This window comes from Grus americana, chromosome 5 (assembly GCF_028858705.1).
Source record: "Grus americana isolate bGruAme1 chromosome 5, bGruAme1.mat, whole genome shotgun sequence".
NCBI lineage: Eukaryota > Metazoa > Chordata > Aves > Gruiformes > Gruidae > Grus > Grus americana.
Genome location: NC_072856.1, coordinates 58,408,329 through 58,434,467, shown reverse-complemented (window position 1 = coordinate 58,434,467; position 26,139 = coordinate 58,408,329). Strand labels below are relative to the sequence as shown.

Genomic DNA, 26,139 nt, shown 5'->3' with positions numbered 1-26,139 from the left:
TTCAGCCTACTGCCCAAAGTATCACTTAACTGTTGACAGGATAATTTGCATCATATCAATACCCCATGATCACAAAGCAACATTAAAAGGAAAAAAAACCTTGTATTTTCTCATGAAAGCAACAAACTGGCTGATACTAGTTGTCCTGTTTTTGGCTGGGACAGAGTTCATTTTCTTCACCGTAGCTGGTATGGGGCTGTGGTTTGGATTTGTGCTGAAAACAGTGCTGGTAACACAGGGATGTTTTAGTTACTGCTGAGCAGTGCTTACACAGAGCCAAGCCCTTTGCTGCTCCTCACCCCACCCCACCAGCGAGTAGGCTGGGGGTGCACAAGGAGTTGGGAGGGGACACAGCCGGGACAGCTGACCCCAACTGACCAAAGGGACATTCCATACCAAATTCTAGCTTCCAAACCCCTGCTCTGTTCACTGGCCTATGAAAGAATATACTAAACAGGATTCTTCAGTCAAATAATGTATGAACACCCTGTATTACAACAGAGTAACAATTTTATTTTGGGTAATTTTTAGAAAAACACGCACATATGCTCACATATGTGAGCAATGCTGAAAAACACTGGAAAAAGTGTTTTGGGAAGAGTTGAGTGATAGCATGAAAGAAAATAACACTGGGTAAATAAAACATGCTAAAATAAACACAGGATGTAAAGTAAACTCTAACAGATCTTTTACACTGGGCTTCACAATTAGCAGTGTCTCAAAAAAAAAATTTTTAGGAAGATGGTGACCCCCAGCAGTATTAGGTCCAATACTACACAAAGCATCCTATTCAAGAAGATTTTACAGTTCATATATAACAAGAAGTTTCACCAAGCTGATTTTGAGACTGCTGTACTGTAATCAAATGGGCAACTTCCCACTAAAGACACAGTAGTTTCAGAGCTAAAGCACTCTGAACAAATTATTCAAGAACAGACACACTGACATGAAAACTTACTTCAGTTTTTCTGCTTTAAATTGCTGTGTGCAGTCATCGAACAGTTTTTGGTTCATCTCCATGAAGAGTTTCAGAGCATTGTATATCAAGCCATGTATTGTCCTATAAGTAAAACTTCTGGTTGAAACTCAGAGTACTTTAAACTTTGAAATCTATTTTTTCTGGTCAACAGTAGCCAATAGCCTACATAACTGGAAAATTACATCATTTCAGAATAAGTGGAAACAAAACTAGTCAGTGGAAGTTTCAGTTTACCCTCAAAAGGGCTAATACAAGTACTAAAATTACCAACTTTGAAGGCAGTTCTCTTACTCTATAGTGCTACTCATCACTTACACTTTTGATGTTTGAACTTCATTTTTAATGCTACATGTAACTAACTATACAGGACTAGTTTTGAAATTTAGTAGCTGACACTAATCAAACTAGGGTTATTAGAGAAAATGCAAGATGACATTTAAGATTGTGATATAAGTAAGTTGCTGGCAATCGACAAAAAAGTTAGTGATTAAAAGGAGCCTAGAAAAGACACCATTCATTTTGAAAACTGCCACACAGCAACAGCACTCATTTCAACCCAATTATGCCAGGACTCTTCAGAAAAGTGTTAGAAAAGTGAAGTGGAAAACATCAGAAAAATTAAACAAAAATAATCTGCTTTATGAAGCACTTCTACAAAGTAATTTACAGCTCCAGTCTGTGATTGATTCCTGACCATTAAATCCCAAAAGCAATCAGTTAAGTGATTACTTTGTATCATACACGTGAGCTACAAGTAAGAGTGCAGCTGTACTGGGTAGCACAACTTCTGCTCAGAATAAAACAAATGCATGGCCTTGAAAGCCAGAAAAAACCCCACTCATGGCACTCCACATTTATTGTGTACAGTTGCATCGCTGAGTCAGAATTTTATTAATGAGCACATTATTTGTTACTGCTTACATCCAGTGACAGTAACCAATCACTTTAACATCACTTTGTCTTCCATTTCTTTTCCTGTGTTTAGTGGCAGATTGATAACGCATTCTTGGCCAACTCATCAGCAGTCTGTGATAATTTCACCATCCCAGTAGTTGCACAACAGCTCAAACAAAGAGGCACTGGAACAGCTGCAGAAAGGAGCTGACCAGGACTGTTTTCATGTGTAAGTACTATGTTATTGTGGAGAAAAAAATGAAAACAGTCAATGGAGAAAGAAGAGAAAACAATAAACAAGAGGGAAAAAAAAAAGGAAAGGAAAAAATGACCTAATCTACAATCCACTAGAATGCAGAAGAAATGCAAATCAGCAAAGATGTTAGAGATCAGAAATCAAAGTTAGTCTTTAGAAGTATCTGAACTACAGATTAATGTCAAATTTGCTTCATATTAATAAAAATGTGTCATGGATTAGATGCACTAAAACATTGATTCTTGTATAATGAAAACAGGAAAAACTATCTTCCTCAATTCTTAATATTTCCTAAAAATTTTGACAACAGTAGTCTTCTCATTATCTAGCAACTTTCATGTCATGAATAAACAGCTCACCACACTGTTAAAAGCAGCAACTCCAGGAGTTGAACCACTTTTAAGCCTGAAACTAGAGAAAAGTAAAGCAGCAGAATTTTATTTGTACAAGTGTTTCTTACTTGTTCCAATGCGTCTTTGAATTCCGGTACAAGGATGGAAACATGATGGGTAAAATCTTTGCTGCGTTATCACTAATTAAACTCATAATATATTCATTATTCCAGTAGTATAATGCTCGCTCTGCAACCTAAGACAACATGAAAAAAGGAACACTTCTTCAGACAATCTCTTACAGAGCAAATAATTGAAACATTTGCCAAATACAAGGGAAAGGTAAGAAAAGTTGCAATTTCGATTTGGATTCTTCTCATGTAAATAGGAGTCATGGAGCTGATGGAGAGAGATATGAAAAAAGTGCTTTTTTCCTTGATAGGGACACAACAAACTATAACCTATGAACTCTGAAATTCAAGCAAAGAAATGTTTTCCCAAAGAAAAGAGTATTTGTATAACTCTATTACAAGCAGTGAAGTGCAAACATTATGTACTTAAAGGGTTCAGGTAATTTCTGAAAACAGTGAGCTTTTAAGTTTTTATGTTAAGTTTAACACCGAAGTGAATCCACCAATACGAATGCACATACTGCACTCTTGAAAAGAAACAATAAAGCTAACATGTGGATCCCTAAAATTTGACACAGAATTGAAGATTATTTTTGTTCTTCAACAAATAAAATTCATTATGGTGAATAACAGTAAATAATACCATTAACAAGTCTGCTTTATAAAAATCCTCATATTATTGTACATGCAGTAAGTACAGACCTGAAAGTGTGGACTGGACACACATTTGGCTAGCTGTCTGAAAAGAGGCTCCATAACTTTTACAAATTCAGATGGTTCAATAACATCTAAAATTTCTTCTAGTTCATTTAAAAACATGACTTCTTTTGGACTGTGAGTCTTTGGCCAGTATTTCAGCAGTGCCATTACAACCTGTAGAGACAAAGCGAACACAATCTTCATGACAATTTGACTTTACCTTGCACTAAATTATATCTCATTAAGAAGTCTGATATTTTAAACAGAACAAAACTAAGATTTCTTGTCCCATGTGACAGCAGTGATCAAATATGGTTCTGTGTCACAGAAATAACTGTTAATAGGTCTAAAAACACTTCTTCAGAAAACAAAGTCATACACTTAAAAGACATGTTCAAAAATAATCATCAAAAGATTAGAGGAAGTAACCTGACATCTAACTTAACATGATCAAAGTGCAAATTTGTTACTATACTATGGGGAAAATTATCTGCCACTTAAATGATAGCAGCTTCTAATTTCTTGGAAGTCTACTCCAAAGTTCAAGAAATTAAGTTCTATCATTATATTTTAAGTAAAGATTTACTATAAATACCCAAATTGACAGGTGACCAAATACTCCGGGCATGCTGCTCTGAGTTTTAAAACACTGAGTTTTATTTAATTGACTATATTACTATAATCACAGACTTAACTTTCTTTCTGATAATTAAATTATTTACCCAGCTTGCTGAAGCAGTTTTTGCCTAGCAAACCATGAACACTCAAAAGATACGTGGAGAAAGGGGGACGCACACACACACAACTAAGGGATCTATAAAAACATGACATAAAAGGAAGTCATCTGCCAATTGGCTCACAACTCTTTAGAAAGGGTCTATACATCTGTCGGAAAGGTTTCCGAAGTCTAATTGAAAAACAAACTCTCTCATCTATTGAATATATGAGTAGAAGAATTTGAGTCCGAAAAATGATACTAATTTAGCAGTTAAATATATTTATACATTGTATTTATTAGTGGAGTTATCAATTACATCATAATTTATTTAAGAATCTTCAAAACCACAAAGTTATATCGAAGGAATAATGACTCTTATACTGTTAGCAATTTCTGATTTAAGGAAAATATAAGTAGACACAAATGTTTTTATTGTGAAACGATGATGATTTTTTCCCCAAAGATGCCAGTTTTCACATCAAAGTGTAAGATTTTATTTTTTTTTTAACTATGAAAACTGCTTTCCATCTGTGGCAATTTGGTGCCAAACAACATTCAAATACGAAGACATTTTCCTTTAAAGGATATTTAAACCATGCTAAATATTTTAAAATGACTGGCATAGCACTCAATCTTACACTTAGGTATTTTTGATGAGAAATAGATGCAATCTCAACTGTGTAAGTTTATAAAAGCTTTTGTTTTGTGGTTAAAAGATTAAAAAATACATAAAGAACAAAAATATGATAGTGTCTGTCTAGTTCTAGATGTAGAACTGGACCAAAAAAAGCCCCAAACTAGTACAGACTTCTTGAAAAACATTTTTAAAATAAAGTGGGGTTTGGGGTTTTTTTTTCAATAGTTTAAAAGTTGCAACAATCCATTAGTCTTTCTCTCAGACAATTTTTTTCATTTAGGTAAAAAAGCAGTCTTTTGTTTTCTGAAATGGAGCATATTTTTATAGAAATCTCGCTTTTTGTATTTAAAACCCATAAACAATATTTAACATCATCACTGACAAGATAACTCAGTGAGAAATCAGTGCGTCTTTCATGTATGCATTATTTAACCATGAAAGCAGACACTATGTTCTCAATGAAGCCTTGGGAAATTTATGCATTTTTTTTAATAAGATGTCTAAAAGTCTCATATGACAATTACAAGGGGAAACAAAGAGTCTTATTTTGTAATGACCAGAATTTTTGAAGGGGAACTTAGTACTTCGGTGATGCATGTGCTAAGATTTTAAAGAATGTTGTAATCATGTACTAATTTGGCATCAAAACAGGAAACAGACTTGGATGTGTTTTAGTTCAAGATTTGTACTAGGAAACATGTAACATCCTAGCTGATGTCTGGAAGAAAACTAAGATTTCAAGATCTCATATAGCAGAAATGACAGAATGTCTGAGATTTGATATCTTAACAAATATTAAAAGCTCCAAGTAGAAGAGAGCTCTTGTTCAGCTGCACACTGCATTTGTTTCAAGAATCCCAGTTTCCATTTTACAATGGAAAGGGTTATAATCTGATAATGTGCACTTCTGTTAGTCTCAATCATTTTACTGATTACTACTTAGTGATTAAACATATTAGTTCTTACCTACTCAATATTGGGTGCAATGAGGCAAAACACTATATACTATTGAGGACGATTAAAAGTATTCATCTATGTAATTACATGCAGCCAGATCAAAGTCTGGTTTTGTCTATGGCCCAAACTCGGTAGACATGAACAGGATCTGACTCAAAAGCCTTACATCAGTAGGTAGATCCGTGTGCCAGAAATCTGTGTTCCATCATAACATCAGTTTCTTAACAGAGAACAGTTCAGGCAAGCTAATTTCTGACTAAACTGCTTCTGGATCAGCCATCTCGTACCCAGTCAGCACAACAAAATAAGCAGAGTAAACTCTGGTCTGTTTGTAAGAGGTATGCTCTTAATTTGTTTGGAATATCCAAAATGAAATAAAACAACCTATTGGAAAACCTGAATCTGACAGATCAAAATAGTTAAATATTTGACTCTTCCTAATATAAACAATTACGTATCAATACTTTGTTCCCAAAACCTCCTTAAACAGTCTACGGATAAAAGGGATATTAATATTCCAAAATCAAGAACAATAGCAAGATAAACTTACTGGTTCTGTAAGCGTGCTGTCCTTTTCTAAAAATTGAACTACACAGTATGCCAGCTACAGCAAAAGAAAAATATTTTTATTAATGCTCATTGTGAAATCTAACACAGTTTGAAATCACTAGCGTAAGTGGAAAACACTACTGAATTCAAATAAAGACACAAGTTTTTCTGTAATTTTAAAAAAAAATTTGGCAGACAATTTAAACAAAAGGGTAAATACACATTACCAATTTTTCTCAACCTTCCCAAGTCTGTCCTCACCTTTTTCCGTGTTATAATATAGACAAACACATCATTTGACATTTTCTTTTTAGACCTAGTACTTTGCATTTCAGCACACAATCTTTTCAAACATAGGATTTAAAAAAAACACAATCTTGTTCTCTAAAGTGCTTTTCACTCACTAACCTTTTTGTGTCTCATGCTGATTTAATAGGTTATGAAATAGAAAATACTTAAGTTAGTTAAAATGCATTGAACAGTTGTAAATCTTTAGATTTTCTATATATGAGAACTAACGATAACTATGCATACCAGTGTAAAGCTGATGCAAGCTGAGGCTGATTTACACTATTTACCAACATCAATTCTGAGAACGAGACTGTCTATCTGTCCCTAAACAGTGAACTATTACATCCCTTTCACTCGATAGTCCCAAAGTAAATGGGAAAAAATCACTGCACATCTCATGAACTGTTTTAACCATTTTCTAATGTCTCTCCATTTATGGAAGTTCAGCTGATGAGCCCAATCCCTCTCCCATTGTCCCTAAGTAATTTGAGGAATGTATGAAGATTATTACATCTACTGTTCCCCACTATTCTAAAGCAAATTTGAATATAGAAATTAGCTTTCTTCATGTATATCTGCATTTGGCAGCAAATGCTTCTGAATATCTGTCACCGTTTCAATGTGAATTTTTGTGGTTTTACTCTGGTGTTCCACACACTAAGTTCACTCAAAGTATTTTCCCATTACATTCAGTAGGACATGTAAGAGAGGCATCCCTATGTCACTATCTTCTTTCTACTGATAGTAATGAGGAATGCAAATCGCCTGAAGGTTTGGGAGAATTAGTTTGTAAACTAAGGGGAATAAAGACCAGTCTCAGGTAGGTAGAAGAAAAGGTGGCCATCACAGATGTCCACACTAGTTGAAATTATAAGAAAGGTCTGACTGGCCACATCCCAACAGGTTATGTTTGTAGCATTAGAGAAAAAAAAAGGGGAAAAAAAATCTTTTGAAATGGGAGCAACTCTAGCTTACTACTTCAGCAGGAACTGATGTGAACCCTAGTAGGCAAGATCCAAAGCAAATGCTTATAAGCATCTCTAATTGCTAGAGAATTGTAATTATATAAATGGTGTTCTCAAAAATACAAGTTGTTAGTAATTTTATTTGAAGAAATGGTACTTAAAACTTAGAGTACTTGAAGTTACATAGAAAATGCAGAACTTTCAAATTAAAAAAAACAAAGCTGTTAACCTCTCTCAGCAAGAATTTCAGCGTACAACAATACTACTGTCTTTTCTCTAACTTTGTATGATTTCCCACTCCTCTAGGAATTCTGAATGAACTAAACTCAGTATAGATACAGCTGGTTTAAAAGCACAATACAACTCAGATGCCCCTGTTTTTTCTGTGTACTTCTAAAAAGATCTATTTAATTAAATAATGATGTCCCAGTAAATGCCCAATTCCTTTCAAAACACCAACAGTTGTAAGAAATCAAACTCAGCTGAAATTCTGCATGTAGTTTAGAAAAAACTGTATAGATGACATTCATTAAAAATATACTTTCCTGCAATTTTTTATGTCTAAACATTACAGACAAGAACAAGATAAAAATTTCTGTATGGATAAATATCAAGAACTCTCACATTAACCAACTACTTTGTGCATTTCATCTATAAACACTACAAAAGGTATTTATTTATATACACACACTTTTTTTTTTCTTCAACAAGTGAAGCATTATAGGAACATATATTAAATAATTTCTCCAAGGCCAATTAGCAGGGAAGTGTTGGAGCTTAGAAGAGAATCCACACCAGAACAACTAGAGTCCCCCAACCTGTGTTGGCAAACTTACTTTAACACTGGCATGAAGAGTGCCAAACAAAACCTACCTGTGGATGGTAGACACTGAGTGATTTCACTTTGTGCAATGGTAACAAAACCTTCAATAAGAATATTTTGTGCTCTTCTTTTAATGGTAAGGCAAATCCATTAATTATGCTGCCAGGGAAAGTAAATTTAAGATGAAAATCAGTAATTATATAAAATCTACACTACTGTACAGGATATACCAAAATCCTTGTTTTCAGCGCCTTTTTTTTTTTTTGCAGTCTCCTAGAGAACATGATGCAACAGAAAAATTTACAAATTAAGCATGCACCAGACACTATTTAATTTTTGATTCGGTTCTCTAAGGATTATAAATGAACAGTCAAATCAACCTCTGCCCATCCCTCACCCAAGTCTTTCACAGGTCCCAAATTCACCTTCCAAGAAATGTGTATGACTATATCTACACTTCAGATTCCAACTTTCACTAGGAACTATTCACTATCATCAAAGCTTTGAATATGTATTTCTCCCAGCTTCTTCACGGAATTAAAGAATGAACCAGAGACTGGATGTTGAAGAGATCAATCCAGGACAGCAGACAAGTCAAAACATGACTTCTACTAAAATGTTACTATTTCTGCAAGACCCTAGCATATAACCAAACAGCAGCTTAACACATAACATCCCAGTTACAGGGGAGTGCAGATGTGGCTCAATACTGGGTCAATAGCATCTTTACCTACCTAAAAACATGGTACTAGAACACTGCTTTGTGTTCATTCTCTTTGCTAGCATTAACATCAGTTAAAACATTCAGAATCCTATTGCCCATTTACTATTTTAAATCCTATTTTATTCATTCTAATGCTTTTTTTTCTTCATTAACAAGGACAGAAAGCACCAAGGCAAAAGGAACCTGCAAACTTATCTGGAAAAAAAACCCCACCAACCCACCAAAACACACACCACCCCCACCCCCCCAAAAAAAACCCCAAAAAATCAAAAACCAAACACATTAAAAAATTCAAAGGTAGATACCTATCATATCTTGGAAATCGGATGATGTACCAGAACTAAAGCTTACTAAATAACACTTGTTCACTCTTGTTGTGCATGCTTAAAATAATTTTCACTAGTAATGACTGCACAACTATTTTGAGCATACGAGATTATTCTTCCTGAATTCTCTCAGTGCATATCAAAACCCCATTTCTACATTAACATTTCCATGGTGTTCTTGCCACAACCTCCACATACTTGACAAATATACATTAACTTCATTTAAAAAAAAAGTATTTCCAAGATGTTTTACGGGTTGTTAACCACAAAGAGGAGCAGAATTGTAAGGCAAGTTTGGCCGTGATTGAGCGTGAAGAAATTCTGCAATACTGTCAAGAGATTGTCAGGAAAAACAACCACATTAGTAGTTCCTACTGGAAATGTTCATTTGTCCAGTATTGTATAGCACTTAGCAAAGGAAAAGAATGAAATCCAGTATTTCATCATGAAATTCAATTCCTCTTTACTTCTGACAAGTCAAAACCCAGGAACTCAACTAAAAACTGTTACTTGTAAGAAGCTCTATATCAACAACAAGTTGCGTAAAACTCCTTAACGGATTAGAAGAATAACCAATACAGAAAAGTTACAGCTTGGAAGCCTCATTTAGCTACTAGAAATTTTGATTTGGAAGCCTGAGGGGTTGGGAAAAACTAAACCAAACAACTTAACTTTTAAATTTTTAACACTTAAGGCTACCCTAACAAAACCAAGAATGAAAAGGTTGGTGACAAGTTACAGTTTTGAAGATTTAGCTCCACATTATTAGCATTTAAGCTTTACGCAGTCTTCAGTATATCCTGATGAGCATTACTGGATTATAGTATGTTGAAGTAATGATGGACAGGTAACTCCTTTAATCATTGAACATTTCACTGAAAGTTAAAGAACTATTCTGGGTAGACATGTAGACCTAGAAAATTTTAAAACATCTTTCTGATTTCAACAACATTCTGGGCTGCATTATGAAGAGCATTGCCAGCAGGATGAGGGAGGTGATCCGTCACCTCTGCTCAGCCCTGGTGAGACACATCTGGAGTGCTGGGTCCAGTTCTGGGCTCCCTAAGACAAAGATGTGGGCATACTAGAGGAAATCCAGTAAAGTGCCACGAAGATAATGATGAGGTTGGAGCATCTGACATACAAAGAAAGGCTGAGAAAGCTGTTTAGTGTGGAGAAGAGAAGGCTCGGGGGATCTTATCCATGTGTACAAATACACGGAGGGATGGTGTGAAGAAGACAGTCAGACTCTTCTCAGTGGTGCCCAGTGAAAGGGCAAGAGGCAATGAGCACAAACTGAAACACAGGAAATTTCATTCAAATGTAAGAAAAAAAACGGTTTTATTGTGAGCGTGGTCAAACATGGGAACCTGTAACCTGAGAGGTTGTGGGGGCTCCATCCTTGGAGATATCCAAAGCCTGACCAGACACAACCCTGAGCAACTTGCTCTCACTGACCTGTTAATTTTTATGTGCAAATATATGGAAACACCACAAAGTAAACATAACAAAGGTTTTAAAGTGTATTAACATATTAAAAAAACCCAAACCAACAACCCAAAAGCTTGCACATGGATTAGAGAAATCAGTTGATTAAAAAAAACCCAACACACTAGTTTTGACAAGGCTATTCGCTTTAAGTTACAAAACTTTAGTTTCAAGCACTTTGAGATGCATCACCCAAGTTTGTAAAATAATGGGATTAACAAAAGGTTTCTGAAGTTTCATAACCTGCGCTTCCTTTGTTTACCTGCTGTGCATTTGTGATGTTAGAAGAATTTTTGAATAAATTTCAACTCATTATATGTTATTTGTAGTTGTTTTACAAATAATATTAATTGCAAGGATTCTGAGCTATAAGACTTAAAAAAAATAAGATTTAAAACCAGATCACATCCCAAAACATTGCCACAAGGCTCATGTTTTTGCTGTGTTTCTGCAATCTTACACAAAACTTATTCTCTTCATTACAGCTCTGACAATACGAAGCTATTTTAATCTTGTCTCAAAGCAATCTGCAATCCCCAACTTGATTTTTCAAGTCTACTCTGAAGACCAAGTGAGTTTAATTAAACAAAACCTACAACTTACCTTCCCAGTATTTCCAGTAATTCTGCTATGCCATTGTGATGTTCTGTTTCATAAATAAACCTAAATAAATGAAAAGTTTTACTCGGTTACTGTTGAAGAGAGATACTATCTAACACCAAGATCCCCATCTAACATTACAGGTATCCTTTACCTCCCAGGTTTTAGTCACTCAGTAAAAAAACCCCAGAAATACATAGTCGAAAAGAAACTTTGTGGAAACAAATCAATACCACATCAAGCCACTTTCAACCTTCACACTTGCTTGCTCTTTTCTCCCACATTTAACAAAGCAGCATGCACTTGAGCTTTTTCCAATACTCATATTCTATACCACTTTAATAATGCAAAACTGAACACAGCAAACAACGCTTTAAATATTAAAACTACACAAGAGCACCTGGCATAATCAAATGCCATGACTCAACCTTCTATAGCACACGCAAGCACAAGGTGTTCAAACAGTTACTACTTATAGATCTAAAAAGCTCTTTGGCATTACAGACTTCTGTGCATACAGAAATACATTCCTCTAATATACAGAGGAAGTAAAATTTTCCTGAATTTTTGTTTGACAGAGCACTGTAATTTACTGGGCAATCACCCTGCCACCCTTCTTCCCAATTGCCTGAGTGTAAATTTATTTAGAAAGTTCTAAGCACAGCTTCAGGTATTTTGCAAAAAAAAAAAAATTTACACCTATGAGGAAATATAAAATATTTTCTAATGAATGGAGTTATTTTAAAATTTGTCATAAACTGACATATTAACAGCTGCTTTTAATCCAAAATATTTGATATGACTGTTTTTTCCTCCTTAAAGACCCTTTCCATACAATTCAGGACAACAATTCCAAGCAAAACTAAAGACAATTATGTGAAAAGCTTTGGACTGAATTAACAGGAACATAAAGATGTAATAACTTTAAAAATATATAATTTACATGAGAAAAAATATCAATGCACTATTGAGACAGAATTGATGCAAATCTGGACAGTGACTAAAAGACAAATAAAGATGACACATTTCTCAGGAAAGCACAGTAACAAACTGTCGATTTGCAAGAAAAAGTATAAGAGAAGGAAATATTTTGAAAAATTCTACACATTCTTTAAGAGCTTATCATGCACGACCCACCAATTCAAAACAGAAGTTGAAACAACTTTCTGCCCTGGTGTTCATATCCAGGAACACTAGTTTGGATGCAAAATGTTTCAACTTCTAGCTCCTAAATATTATACAACTAAGTGAGGTTTTCTGTTTAATCCTCCCCCAACTTGATAAAGGTAGTCTCTACAGTGCAAATTTATATAATCTCCCACATACATTTCAGATTTAAAACATAAGTTTATACATACTATTACAAAGTTGATCTAACGACCAGAACATTTCAAAAGCCTTGCACCAGAACTATCTGTGTTTGAAGACTTTGCTTCCATTATCCTTGTAAGTATAGTCCAAGAAGTGGCAAATAAAAACACTCTTCGGAAGTGCATTATAATGCACTGTGATGCTGTTGTACCATCTGGTTCAGATATTTTACAAAATTATGCATTTTGGAATTAATTTAATAAACTCTGTGTGTGGGGAAAAAAATTTACATCTTTCTTTGAAAGAGACACCTGTACTTTTTCCTTCGTACGTCCAGCCAAGAGCAGTAGTCTGCAAGACAGTGAAGGCTTACTAATTATTTTCAAGTAACCCCTCTGTCTCTCTTGTAAAGGCTTACTTGTTACCATACACAGGGCAGATATGCTCCCTCTACAACTGGTACTGCTGGGTGCCATTCATGAGATAGCAAAAAGCTGCCACATATTTGGTGCTATTTCCTTAAAGAGGAATGATGCCCAGCATCATACACGCATTTTAGGATGAAAACAACAGCAGTAGAGAAAAAGGGAAGCATGATGGAAGAAGTGTAAAAGTGATACGCAACATAATTACTTGTAGAAAAGAGAAGCGTATCCAGAACTAAAAGGCACCATAATCTTGCATTCACACTTGACATAATGGCAGTAAAAACACGCTTCTAAAGACCTTTGGTAATACAGTTGATTAATTTTTCATCTTTAGGTTGTTGGGTTTGGTTTGTTTGTGGGGTTTTTTTTTTGTAGCAGAGATAGGTAACACTACAGTTCATGCTATGGCAATTAAACAAATATTTCACCAGCCCTAGATGCTACATCTCAGTTCTGAGGAAAGAAAAGGCAGTAAATATGTTCCTTCAAGCACATTCCAGATCTCTCAGTCACTCAATCTGAGCTCAACTTTTGCATTATGAAGAACTACATTTTAAGGCACTCCTGTAATGCAAATACTAGTACCCAAAAAGAAAAAAAAGCCTCACAGATAAAGATACCAAACCACCCACTGAATCACATACTAATTCAAATTTCAGCTGCCAAATTTATGCTGTGTGCAAGCCTACCCTAAATTAAATCTCCCAGACTGGTACTAATTATTGTTACCTATAGCAATATTGGTGTAAACTTACTAAAAAATTTAAAAAAATTGCTAGCAGTGTCTCAGAGTATTTTTAGTTGTATACCTGATCACATGCACCATAATACAAAGATACTGACATACCTATAAAATATATTATTAATTTGTTTCCGGATGTAAGCTCTTAGGCCTAAGAATTTCCCATATATTCTGTGAAGAGTTGTTTTAAGAAAATCTCTTTCACGAGGATCTTCACTGTCAAAGAGCTCTAAAAGCTGCAAAGAGGGAAAAGAAGAGATGCGCTTTATTTGAATCTAACGCATTGTAAAAATAATTTAGAGTTGAAGTTAAAAATTCATTTTTTATCTCACCTGTAATACAAACTTCTGATCAATATATTTCTTAGCTATATTGGGTTGAAAATCTGGAGATTCTAAAAACCTTAAGAAAAATTCATAAACGAGCTGAAAAAAGAAACCAACAACAAAAATTAGTATTAGTCTTTTAAACAAGGAACCATTTTATAAGCAGTACGTTACCAAAAGTACTTATTAGATGCTCAGAGGTGCACTATGTTTTTATTTATTTATATGCCACACAGTAAAAGCTTTGCTCTTGCTCTCCTGACAAAGTACAAGAACTTAAGGTTCTTTAAACCACACTGAAATTCTGCTGAGCTCCATTACTGGACTTTACTCAAATGACATACAGTAATCTAATATTCATCATACCCAGAAGTACATGTTTTGAAAATTCTCTGTTCTCCTCTGTTTGTCATGGCACCTCTGAAAGTCAGAGCTGTGCCAGAGTAAGATCAAAGCATTCATAGTCACAAACGGAAGCTCATTTAAAATCACAGCAGTTACATCTGTACTGCGAGAAACAATGAGCCTTTAACCTATAATATACTGCGATTTTTTTCAAAAAAGATTGTTCGTTTAAATTCAAGAAATATGTCTTAAATATTGCAGAGAAATGTAATTGAGATAAACACATAACCTAAACAACTTTGAGTCCATAAACGACGACTTTAATGTCCAAATTCTGTTAGACTGTGACATCCTAGTCTTCATTAAGTACCTGTAGATGAGGCCATGCAGCTTCTAAGGTTGGTTCATCTTCCTCTGGATCAAATTCTGCTCCCGTTGGATTGGAAGATGGTGGTAACGTTCGAAACATATTAACTGCAAACTGAAATCACATGTGCCTTTAAGAACTTTGAAACAAGTGAATGATCAAAAAAAGACTTCAAAGATGGTTTTGACTGAGAATTCTTTACATGAACTATTTTAATTAACATTTGCAAAAATACAAACTATATAACCCAGTAGTTCAAACAACAAGGTACATTCACTCTTCTTTAAAGATTTGTAACTTGGAGAACGCTCTTCCATGCAGTACCCTTTAAAGCACAAACCTACTGTCAGGATGTGTCCTACGAAGACATTGCACTTATGTCTTTACATGTACACTCACATTTTAAAAGCCCAAGCAAACATACATAAAATGTTTACACAAAGATTTTTTTATATATACACTTTACAAGGCCTTGTAACAACCTGCACAAGTGGAAGTCAGAAGCAGAGATGCAAAATAAAGATTACCCACAATAGCTTTTCTCTGTAAAATATTATCAGTTTCATTTCACACCATAGGTATATACAGGTGGAAACACTTCAAAACCAAATTCCTCCCTCTCAGCAGTATTTCTATTAAACCATGTCCATCTACCTGACACCGCGGGGGCATTGAGCAGGGAGAAATGCACATCCTAATCCTTTAATCTTTCACTTCATCTGAATTCTCAAACATCTGAAAACAGTTTAGCATCTTCATGGAAGTGGAGCAGACTACAAAGATGAATTGCTTTTCAAGTTGTTGATATATACAGAGAAAATTATTTTTGTGTTTCCAAGTGCTTGTCTAGACACACATTCATAATATGTCTGAACCAAAGCAATACTCTTCACAAACTCTTGAACATGAGGAGAGTTTTAAAGTCCCTAATAAAGACAAAACCCCTCATTCCCTGTCATATGGACAGAAAACTTTTCTACAAGGTCCTATTCTAGGCAAAAACCACCTCATCACTCTGGTGATATGATCAAGCATCTAGCTTTTTTAAAAATAAAAATATATAATCAGAAATAATCACATTTATATCAATTTATACAATGCATATAATCACAAAGTAAAACACATTTGTTAGCTGAAAAAAAAGTTCCATGATTTTTGGAATAAATTTAGCACACATTCTCAAGAGTAACCTTACCTAGAATGGTACAAAGATTTAATAACTCTGTAGTATCCTAAATTCTTCACCTGTAATGACAGCTAGCAATACCAGCTGGCTTCTTTGTGGATATGAAAGGAACAACTAGCTGGTGATTCCAATGGTCCTTCTCACACCCGGAGTTAATGATTAAAACTCTACTGAGCAAGTTGCACGGAACAGGTTTCTGCATGTGCCACTAAGAACCCAAGAAAGCCTTTATCTGTATATGCAAAGCAGCTATAGCTGTCAGTACCGAAAAGAGACCAATTCCTCAATTCCACTTGTAATCCAGAGTATTAGGTACGGCAGATGTTGGTAGGAGACAACCAAATTGCTGAGCAAGTAGAAAAATGTAATCTATTTAGCCACGTAAGTGCGCCCAATAGAGACTTTCTTGCCCTATTTTGTTGCTTGCTCATTATCAAACCAGTATCAAGCAGCCTAGACTTATTTTTGTACAGAATAATAAAAAAAAAAGATCAAATCAAATTAGTATATGGTCCCAAACCGCCTCCACTACTTCAAAATGATCCTTTGAGACAAATGCCTCAGTCTCTCAGCAGCTTGAACACATTGCAGAAATGATGAGAAGACTGCCAAAATAAAAACAGCAGTGTACTGTCCTAACCCTTCGTAATGGTTGAGTATATTAGGCTACATAAAGAAAATATCTTCAATTCTATTTCTTCTTACAACACTAAAGTGAATTCTGCTTTCAAATGCACAGATCATTTTGTGCTTTATAAAAATACTAAGATATTTTAAAGTAAACCTCTGCTCACAATGAGAACAGTGGCTATGCTGAATGGAGAGCTACATCCTGCACAAAATTGATTTATCAGCTGCAGCTGGCTGTGTGGAGCTTCAGCATAAGACACATATTCTATCCTAAATACATACCACAAGTAGTGGTAAGAGTTAACTCATTGTTATTGATATTCTATTCCTGTAACAGATTGGAGGTGTCTTTTTGCAAGTATTTAGGGGAAAATCTGAGAATACATTCCCTAAGTCTCAAAGTAAGATACAAAAGGGCAGAGAAGCCAATTTGTCAGGAAAAGGAAAATTCTTTGCAAAAGGCTACATCACCAGGAGCAGCAGCAACATTTACAGAGCCTTTTCAAGAAAATCAATACTTGGCTCAGCAAACATGCCAGTACAGATCATGTCCAGGACCAGCTAGGAAAAAAAGATTACTCCATTGGAACTTGCACTGAACTGAATGTCTTATTTGAGGATGCAAAAGAACATTTTATTTATTTCATCAGCTGAAAGGTTCCTATGCTTTCAACAAGCGTGTAATGCAGCTCAATTTAAGGAAAAACCCCAAAACCCTCTAAGTTTGAGTTTACTTATAATGTAGCTATTCAGAATGCAAAATATACTCCAATATCATATTTTAAATCTATTCTCTATGCCACAATTTGAATCTTTATTATGTTCAAATTCCATCACAAATTATAATCATATATGCCATACACACATTTTTTTCTCAGGTTGTACTGTGGGGGTTTTTTTGTTGGTTTGCGTTTTGTCAGTTTGTTGTTTTTTTTTTTTTAAATAGCATCAAAGCTTTCTGGCTGATCATTTGAAGATTACTTGAAAGCTCTGAAAGATTAAGCTTTCTCAGTTTAAAGATGCTGCTTTAGAGGAATGCATTCCACTCATCTTTGGTGGAGTTCTGGGACATGCAACAGAATACCATGTTTCCCTCTTCACATTCTGACTTCTTCTCATTAACACCTCCAATCACAGTTTAAAATTATGCTGTGAATTACCTATTAACTGCCAGGGCTAAGGAGCATATGCATGTGCTGTCCCACCATTTCACATCTGACAGATGGCAGAGCAGACAGTGGGAGGCAGTATCAAACTGCATCAGCTAAATCTGCAAGAATTACATCATATTCCCATGAAGGAAAAGTCATGCTCATGCTCTGGTTCTCTTCAGAATATTCCTTCATTTCAGCAACCAAGATGTAAGTCTGATACAGATGGAGACTGGCGTATCAAAGTAATTACTATTTTATAGAATTAAAACGTAAACCTAAAATATCTTTATGTTCCCCTCTTTAAAAGCATGGGCATCAAGCAACTAATAACCTCCAAATTTTGTTTAAGAACATATGGTGAAAATTTACAATAATCAATGGTCTTCCAAGAAAACAAACCTAGGAAGACTAGACTTGACATTTACAACTTGCTAAAGTGGTTAAGCAAATGGAAGAATAAACAGCCTTTTCTTGATGAGAAAGTCTCAGGCTCTCACTATAAAGAAAAGCTGGGTCATATAAGGCATTAGGTATAATGTTTTATATTTTTTATTTTTGAGAATATCAAACGGAAAGACATAAAACCCAAAACCAGAATAATTTGTTCCATGAGCAATGGTATCAATGAAGCCTGATCTGATCTGTTTTGTGTTTCATATTCTTGATCAACAGAACATAAAACTGCTCAAATCAATGTGCAGCATCTCTTAGTGAGGCACAAACTTGAAACCCTCTTGTCTATTAAGCCAGTGAAATTTAGGAAAATTTTCAATTAATTATTATCAGTGAGACCTTTACCTTTCTGTCAAATGGCTGATCTTTTTCCTAACATCTCAGTCTTGCCCAAAGATACAAGGCACAAGCTGCAAAACCTAATTTCCTCTAAGGCCAAATTCTCACAGAAGTACTAAGTAAATACAGCACAACTTAAACACATCCTATCCCCAGTTTCCCCCTCTCCCCTCCCAACAAAACCCCACAAACCACCACCCCCAATTTATGAAATTTGAGTCTCTATGAAAACTGGGCTAGTGTGCTGAAATTCCCTCTATGCTGTTAGCACTGATGATACTTGACTCCAAAGGACATAACTTACGAGGATGGGAGAACTAAAAATAAAAAGCAAACAACTTGCACTTTTACCACTTCACAGATATATTTGCTGTAATGATAGCTAAGCGCCCTGTTTTCCCTGGTGGCCCATTTTGTATAACACTGGAGAATATTTTCAAGCAAATAAGCAGAGATCATTACACATTTTCTCCTCCCTCCTGCTGAGCAGCCCAAGTGAAACCTGACATGAACAGCCCTGAATGACAAGCTATGTAATCGGAAAGTCTGCGCCTTCTACATTCATGGGAATAAAGCTGTCCTAATAGCTAGAGTCACAAGTAGTACACTTCTATTCACAGTAATCTCTTATTCTAGACCAAAGATCAGCGTAAAAAAAAGAAAACTAAACCAAAGCCACACCCACAAAACTCTCAAAGCAAAAAAAAAACCCTCCCCATGTGTATAACAGAGTATGTAATTTCATTTACATTATGCATGAAAAGTTGCAGTGAAAACTGCTCCAGTTGCTGAAAATACCTAGTTATAAAATTAGATTTGTTCCTATATATTATCAATTTTTAAAGTAATATTAGCCTATATGCTTCACAAAAGTATTAATTTACCATCCACAAGTACTTCATCATCATCACCACCACTAAGGAAATTATTGTGCTACAGAAATAAGCCATATTTATATAAGCTTTTGATCTACTTCTTTCTCAGAATACTTATAACCCTGGACCTCCACATCCAGCACTGCCCTAGCTTCCTTGCAGCCCTCTTCAATACCCTTGCCTTGGCTAGCTGGGGAAGTGAATATTCATATGGATGTTCACTTTCATAGTCTTACTTAAAACAGATACAATCCAGATACTGTCCATCTTTTCCCGATATGGAAAGCTGCATTAATTTGGGTATGTACTCTACATAGCTAGCAATTCTCACAAAGTTCTACAAAACTAATATCCTAAGTGTCTGTGGTTCTGACAAACCAGTGCACAACAGAATATTCTCATAAAGCCCTGTTTTCCACAAAAACCAAGATAAAAAACCCCCATATATTCTTTTCTAAATAAGAATCTGTAACAGATACTTTTGATTAAAAAACAACATTTATTATTTACAAGATTTATTCAGACATTTGAGTACATGTCTTACAGCTTTGAGAAAAGGTAAGTTCCTGCTCTGACGCTCATCAATCCAACCGTACTATATTATACCTGAGAAACGGAACTTGTTATACAACCATTTAATAAAAGCATTTCCTTTACCATCACGTCTTTGGTTATAAATATAAAAGGAATTTGAACGAGATATCAGCTGGCTCTTTCAGGAAGAAAGGGAAGAAACTCTTGGATCCACTCTGGAGAATAACATCAAATCCACTTTAGAAATTAATTTCTCTTGTATCTTTTGAAAAGGAGACTTATGATTAACATTAAATAATTGAACTAAGCTACTAGATGAATATATAGCTTAAAGACAAGATCTTACTATAAATTAGCCCAGGACACAAAGAAAAAAAAGAAGTGTGAGGTGGATGGACATGACATGAGCGCTACAATCACAAAGAATAATGAAGAACGAGATGATAAGGTAGATGCTTCTCTTGTCAGAGAGAAGATTGAAGCTATTGAAAAGGAAAAGTATTATTTTATTATTATTCTTAAACAGATAACTTGTGAAATTCATTGCCATAAGTGTTTGGCCCAAATAATATAGTAACAAAATCAAAGATTATACACACACTTATATGCATGTATATCTCTATATACTCAGACATAAATGAGTAACCTCCAAATTGTGAGGAAGAACAAAATGGTACAGTAAAGTCTTAATTCCTGGCCAACTATCAACCACAAGCTTTCCAAACCAAACCCACTCTCAAATCTGAGTATCTGTTGATCTCCCTCAATTTTACTGAAAACACTATTCCTTATTAATACAAATCAGTGGCAGTAGCAGCACACACCTTATCAAGGTCTCTTAGAAGAGTCTTACAGTACAAAAAGGCATTAGATTTATTTTTCCTTAAAATCCATGCAATTAACTCAATCTACTGCTAGAACTTACCAAAAGTACACTTCAATCTACACATACATGCCTGAAAGGAAGAAGCTGATAGTACTACTGCAGGACGAATACAGTTGTTTCAGAACAGATGACCAAAAGAAAATTGTTTCATAAAAGCAGCCTAAAAAAACCTGATATCTGACTTTAACCTCAAAACACTAGTCCAGGTGCCTTCACTGACAGCGTCTATCGCAGTGCTGTGTAAGTCCCATGCAAGGAAACCCTGCACCCTTTGGAACACTGCATGTAAAAATTTTAAATCCACTGAAAGAATTCTCAAACAGATGCTGCATGCTCCCAGCAAAACACTGGCAATTAAGATAGCAGCCCATTTCTGCACCAAGATTTATTAAACTAACTGAAGTGCAGACTTTATTACCACTAGTTGCAACTGAAAGCAAAGAAAGTATACATTCTTCTCAGCCAACTATTCTGGCCATAACTGCTGGATGAAGATAATGCAGGCACATAAGGCAAAAGTTATTAAATTATGGGCAGTTAAGACTTCTTACACAGAGCAAACATTGATGTCTGACAAATATTCAGGAACTCATCATGAAGTCCATTTTACCTAAATGGAGTCTCAGCAAGCTTATTGTCTTTCATAACTCCCCTTTTGTCAATGTCAAGTATTCCAAAACAAGCCACCAATTAGCAAAAAACAGATATAAAGAAGCAATCAAGACATGGGAAAGCCACGATCCCACATCTCCTCATTAACCATCCTCAAAGCTTTCTGTACATGCTTGACATCTAGAGTTATATGTAATCCTCATATACTCAGAAGTTCTTATGAAAATAACTTCTGTATCAGCAAACACTTATGGTTGATTTAGATAACAAGCAATCTTCAGAATAAGCAACATCTTTCATACTATAAATCCTTAGAATCTTTGAAGAAGCTTCAAAGTCTCTGATTTCTAGGAACATCTCAAAATTTGACTGAGTTCATGTTTATGTTAAAGATGCATTGTTTTCTTATTCCCCTGAAAATTCACCCCAAGTTTATAAAGCCTTGGGAAAAGCCATCGCATCACACACAGTTAAGAGTTTCTTGCAGGCTTACTAGTCAGGAATTTCAAAAGATGCTTTCTTTTCTCAGTGTATTGCAGACAACAGCTACAGACCTCAACCCAACTGCTACTCCAGGCAACTGGTGTCTAGTCACCACAGAGCTGAAAGATGGCTTGTTCCAGCAGAATACTCATCTGCCATCCTGTATACTAAATAAGGTCTGACTCTCATTTTCATCTCTGAATACGGAATAAAATCAGTCACTGGTACTGAACAGGATTACCTAAAATTAAGTGTCAAGCTTGCGCAGGTGATCTTTATTCTAATCTAAATTTTTTCAAGTTTTCATTTTTGCAATCTACTTTTTTTTTTTTAACAGCTAGATGCATTTAACTTTCCTATTTTTATAAACATCCATTCCAAAAAGATTTGTGGGGAAAAAAGCAAACCCGTCCTCTTTTTTTTTTTTTTTAAATATAAGGTTTCATTTTTACCAACTTAAACCCTCATTTACTTCTGCTTCATATATGTGTCTAGTTTATCTTACAAAGAAGAGTCGTCAACACCGGCAACGAGATTTAAAAGTAGTTATATTACCATTTTGCAGATGTGCCAACATAGTTAATATTTTTTTAAGACTTCAGTAAGATTTCTTAAGATAAACTGATACAGCTGAAGAAGTAACTGAATTAAAAAAATTCAAAATAGTTCTCATTGTTAAATCACTTACCATATGTACTACTTCAGGGTAAATAGGTTCTGTAATCACATTGCGATTGTGTGTGATATATTCTACCATTTCACTTAAAGCTGCTCGTTTTACTTCCTTCCACTTTAGGTCACTTAGTGGATCAGAAACAAAGTCAAAAAGTACACAACATTGTCGTAACTTCTGGATAAAAAGCTTTTCTTGATCAGCAGGAGGAACATCTGAAAAGTGAAAATAATTGGTTATAAATTATATTGTATTGGACTTCAGTCTTCTCCCCATTTTTACTTCCCGACACACAAGCATAGATAGCAGTGTTTAAGACTACAAGCAAGCTTCAAATGACTCTCCGGAATATAATGGTCCAGAGTATGAACCCCAGTAAAATAGACTGTAAGTGGCAGGATGATTTATCAAAATTGCAACAGTGATGCATACTTGCCTTTGCCAGAAATAGATACTGCATGGAAAAAATACATACTTGAAAAAATATCTCAAGGAAGTCCCCAAACAGCTCAGTTTGTGTAAAGAACATTATGCCACATTTGCAGAAATACTCTGGGTTTAATATTAGAGATAAATGGGTGGATCTTCAGTTTCAGCATTACATTTAAGCCAGAGCCACTTATTAAACCTGGGAGTTGCCACCTCACAAAGTCCATTTTTAGTTCAAGTGCCTCCTACGACACAACAGACTGCAGTAACCACATCCAGGCACGGAACAACTATTCAAGAGTTTTTTAAATTTCAGTTACACAAGAAATATTTTAAAAATTGGAGCAACGCACTTAGCATCTTCAATTATTTGGTCAATTTGTAACACTATTTTGAATGTTTGTTTCACATGTATGAGTTAGACTTGCATTATCAATCTATTTAAGCACTTGCATGAAGAATCATCTGGTTAACTGTGGCCAGCACTGCAAAATTAAACTACACTGGCCTTCTAGAAAAGACCATGCTTAAACACCAAGATGAATATAAGATACGAAAAAAACCCAAACCAGTAAGTTTTAAAACAAATTGGGCAAATATCTCATTTGATATTTACTCATTGTTTAATCATCACTCAGATGCAGCTGATAAGAAACTATTCTGGTTTCTATCTTCTGTGAGACCTATTAAAAGTATTTCACAGGTTTCAGATATCCTGAGACCAGACTCCATCTTCAACAGCAAAAAAAAAAAAACCAAAAGAAAAAAAAAGAAGAATATTTGTACTCTTTTGGTAACACTCTATAATTCATTGTATCATTGCTATACAGACAACTTTGAGACAAAAGTTGCCTTGCCTTATACAGTCTTTGAGCAGTAGTATTTTTATTGTTTGACAAGGATATCTAGGTTATAAAAAAATTTTAAAGTTTTTACCTCCCAGTTTTCACTTCCTGTGCTTTACACTTTAATTCTCCCTGTTGATCCTCTGTAATTATTTAGCGCTTTCACGTAAAGCGAAATTAGATTGCACAGTTCAAACTTCATATACAGAATTGATAAGCAAGTAAGCCAGCACCACTTTTGCCATAGGTATTTTCCAAAACAATGAACCTTCCAAAAATTAAAAATATACTCACATCAACATAAAACCACCAATTATAATCTGAAACTAAAATAAGCCAAAATCATTGAGTCCAAATATAGATGTAGAAGCTTAAGTTTAGGCTACTGTTAAGAAAGAAGGAACACTAGACTGCTGTTCATAAATGTTCATACACTGACAAATTAAAATACCTCCTACGTTAACAGTTCAACAGTTATAGAACAGAAGTTATGCCTTTTAAACTCTACAGAGCTTTAGCCTCGATGCCACAAAATTCTGCATGTGCTTTACTTCTCGCCTAAGTAATCCCATGAGCAGTTGACTAATGCATGTGAAATTACAGATCACTATACACAGCAAAAACTTTTAGGATCAGGCCCTTAACTGTCAATCCTTAGGAAATACTAAAGTAACTGGCCAGAGGTAAAGAAAGCAGTACCATATTTTGACAGCAGCAAAAATTCATGTGCAATTAAAACGGCCACATAACTACAGCACTAAGATTAAGACAAGAAATGTGAACACACCACAAAAAGCCTCCATAAATTAATGCTGTAACACATTTTATGTTTCTCCATAGTGACTTTTTTATTGTTAGATATGAACTGCTAAGACATTAATAGCATGTTAAAAACAGAGTAGGACTAGATTGCCTTTGTAAATATTTCTGCAGTTTACTCCCACCTCTTCCAGTTGATGACTTTTCTTGTTCCTTAGAGTATCATAAAATGCTAAAATTTTCTTAAACACAAGCAGCAGAAGCTACCATCAAACAAAGGATTTCAAGTGGTACTACTGAATACAAGCACACACAACTTAACAGATGTACGTACAATCTAATAAACTGAATATCTGACAGATACGTACAGTCCAATTGATCAGTTAACTGAGTTGCTCTCCTTTAAGTGCCTGACAAACTTCTCCTTAAGACAACAAAAGCTGGAGGAGTTCCTCCCTCCCCAAGAGAAGTTGCTTTCAGAAGTACTTTTGTTATAATAAACCTGGAGAACATCTTTGGTTTAAAACAGCTAAGCAACTGGCATTTAAGTTATGTACACTGAATTACTCTGAAGATTAATTCCAGAAAAAAACCCAAAACTGTAAAGCAATAGCCCTGAAGAACATACAGAACAAAATGTAGCATACATGAAAGAAACCATAACCAGTTACAGACTTCAGTGTCACCAAGACACATTGGATATGAAGACTTCAAGAACTAGAAAGAAAGTGCTAAATGACAGGTGTCCCTAAACAGAGCAACAACCTTTTGACAAATAAACCAAAATTCCTATCCAGTGTTGCAAACAAATTGAGGGTACTTCAAGCCACACACATTTTGTACCTGAATACACACACTTTTCTCTATTTGGACTAAAGACTATAGCAATGAATAATTTCTCCTGGAAAAAGACTGAGTAGTTTGCATACTGAAAGCCACTCGAATTTATGACCTGAATGTAAAATTCTCAGATGCAACAAGTGGTTGGAGTGGTTATCTTTTTTCCCAATTCACTGTAAAGCGGAAAGTGGTTCAACCTGACGTGTACCAACACAATTTCACTTAGGGATACTGTGCTATGAATATATAACTCCACAAAAATCCAAAGCTAAAGCTTAAATAGAGACTATAATCGCACAGGTAATGGACATACAGTTACAGTGATTTACAGTACACTAACCTGAAAGGAGAGGAAGCATTAAAGCTGTAATTAGTATTAATCTCTGAAGTTAAAGACTGACAACTAAGAGGGTCAAGAAACACCCTCACAAGGCAAGCCACCTCCCTCGCCATTTATTTTGAAGTGGCTTGACTATTTTAAGTACCTCAGTCATCCTTGTTATTCTAGCAGAGAGAGATGTTTATACAGACTGAGAACCTCAGGTATTTCTAA

At 35.1% G+C, this 26,139-nt stretch overlaps 1 protein-coding gene across 5 annotated transcripts in view; it reads right to left on the bottom strand.

Moving 5' to 3' along the window:
- PPP2R5C (protein phosphatase 2 regulatory subunit B'gamma) overlaps nucleotides 1–26,139 on the bottom strand; it is an 82,545-nt gene that overhangs the window by 8,454 nt on the left and 47,952 nt on the right. For 4 of the 5 annotated variants that reach the window (XR_008577250.1, XR_008577252.1, XM_054826284.1 and 1 more), the window contains 10 exons: nucleotides 22,729–22,928; nucleotides 14,892–15,002; nucleotides 14,183–14,275; nucleotides 13,956–14,086; nucleotides 11,373–11,432; nucleotides 8,282–8,390; nucleotides 6,154–6,207; nucleotides 3,295–3,465; nucleotides 2,590–2,717; nucleotides 959–1,060 (listed from right to left, as the gene is read on the bottom strand). Coding sequence is in view for 2 of the 5 variants with exons in the window: in XM_054826284.1 (XP_054682259.1) it covers nucleotides 959–1,060; nucleotides 2,590–2,717; nucleotides 3,295–3,465; nucleotides 6,154–6,207; nucleotides 8,282–8,390; nucleotides 11,373–11,432; nucleotides 13,956–14,086; nucleotides 14,183–14,275; nucleotides 14,892–15,002; nucleotides 22,729–22,928 (1,159 nt within the window). In the remaining 3 variants the exon portion in view is untranslated. Of the gene's footprint in view, nucleotides 1–958; nucleotides 1,150–2,589; nucleotides 2,718–3,294; nucleotides 3,466–6,153; nucleotides 6,208–8,281; nucleotides 8,391–11,372; nucleotides 11,433–13,955; nucleotides 14,087–14,182; nucleotides 14,276–14,891; nucleotides 15,003–22,728; nucleotides 22,929–26,139 lie in introns of all 5 variants that reach the window. The other variant, XR_008577251.1, reaches the window with a different exon arrangement.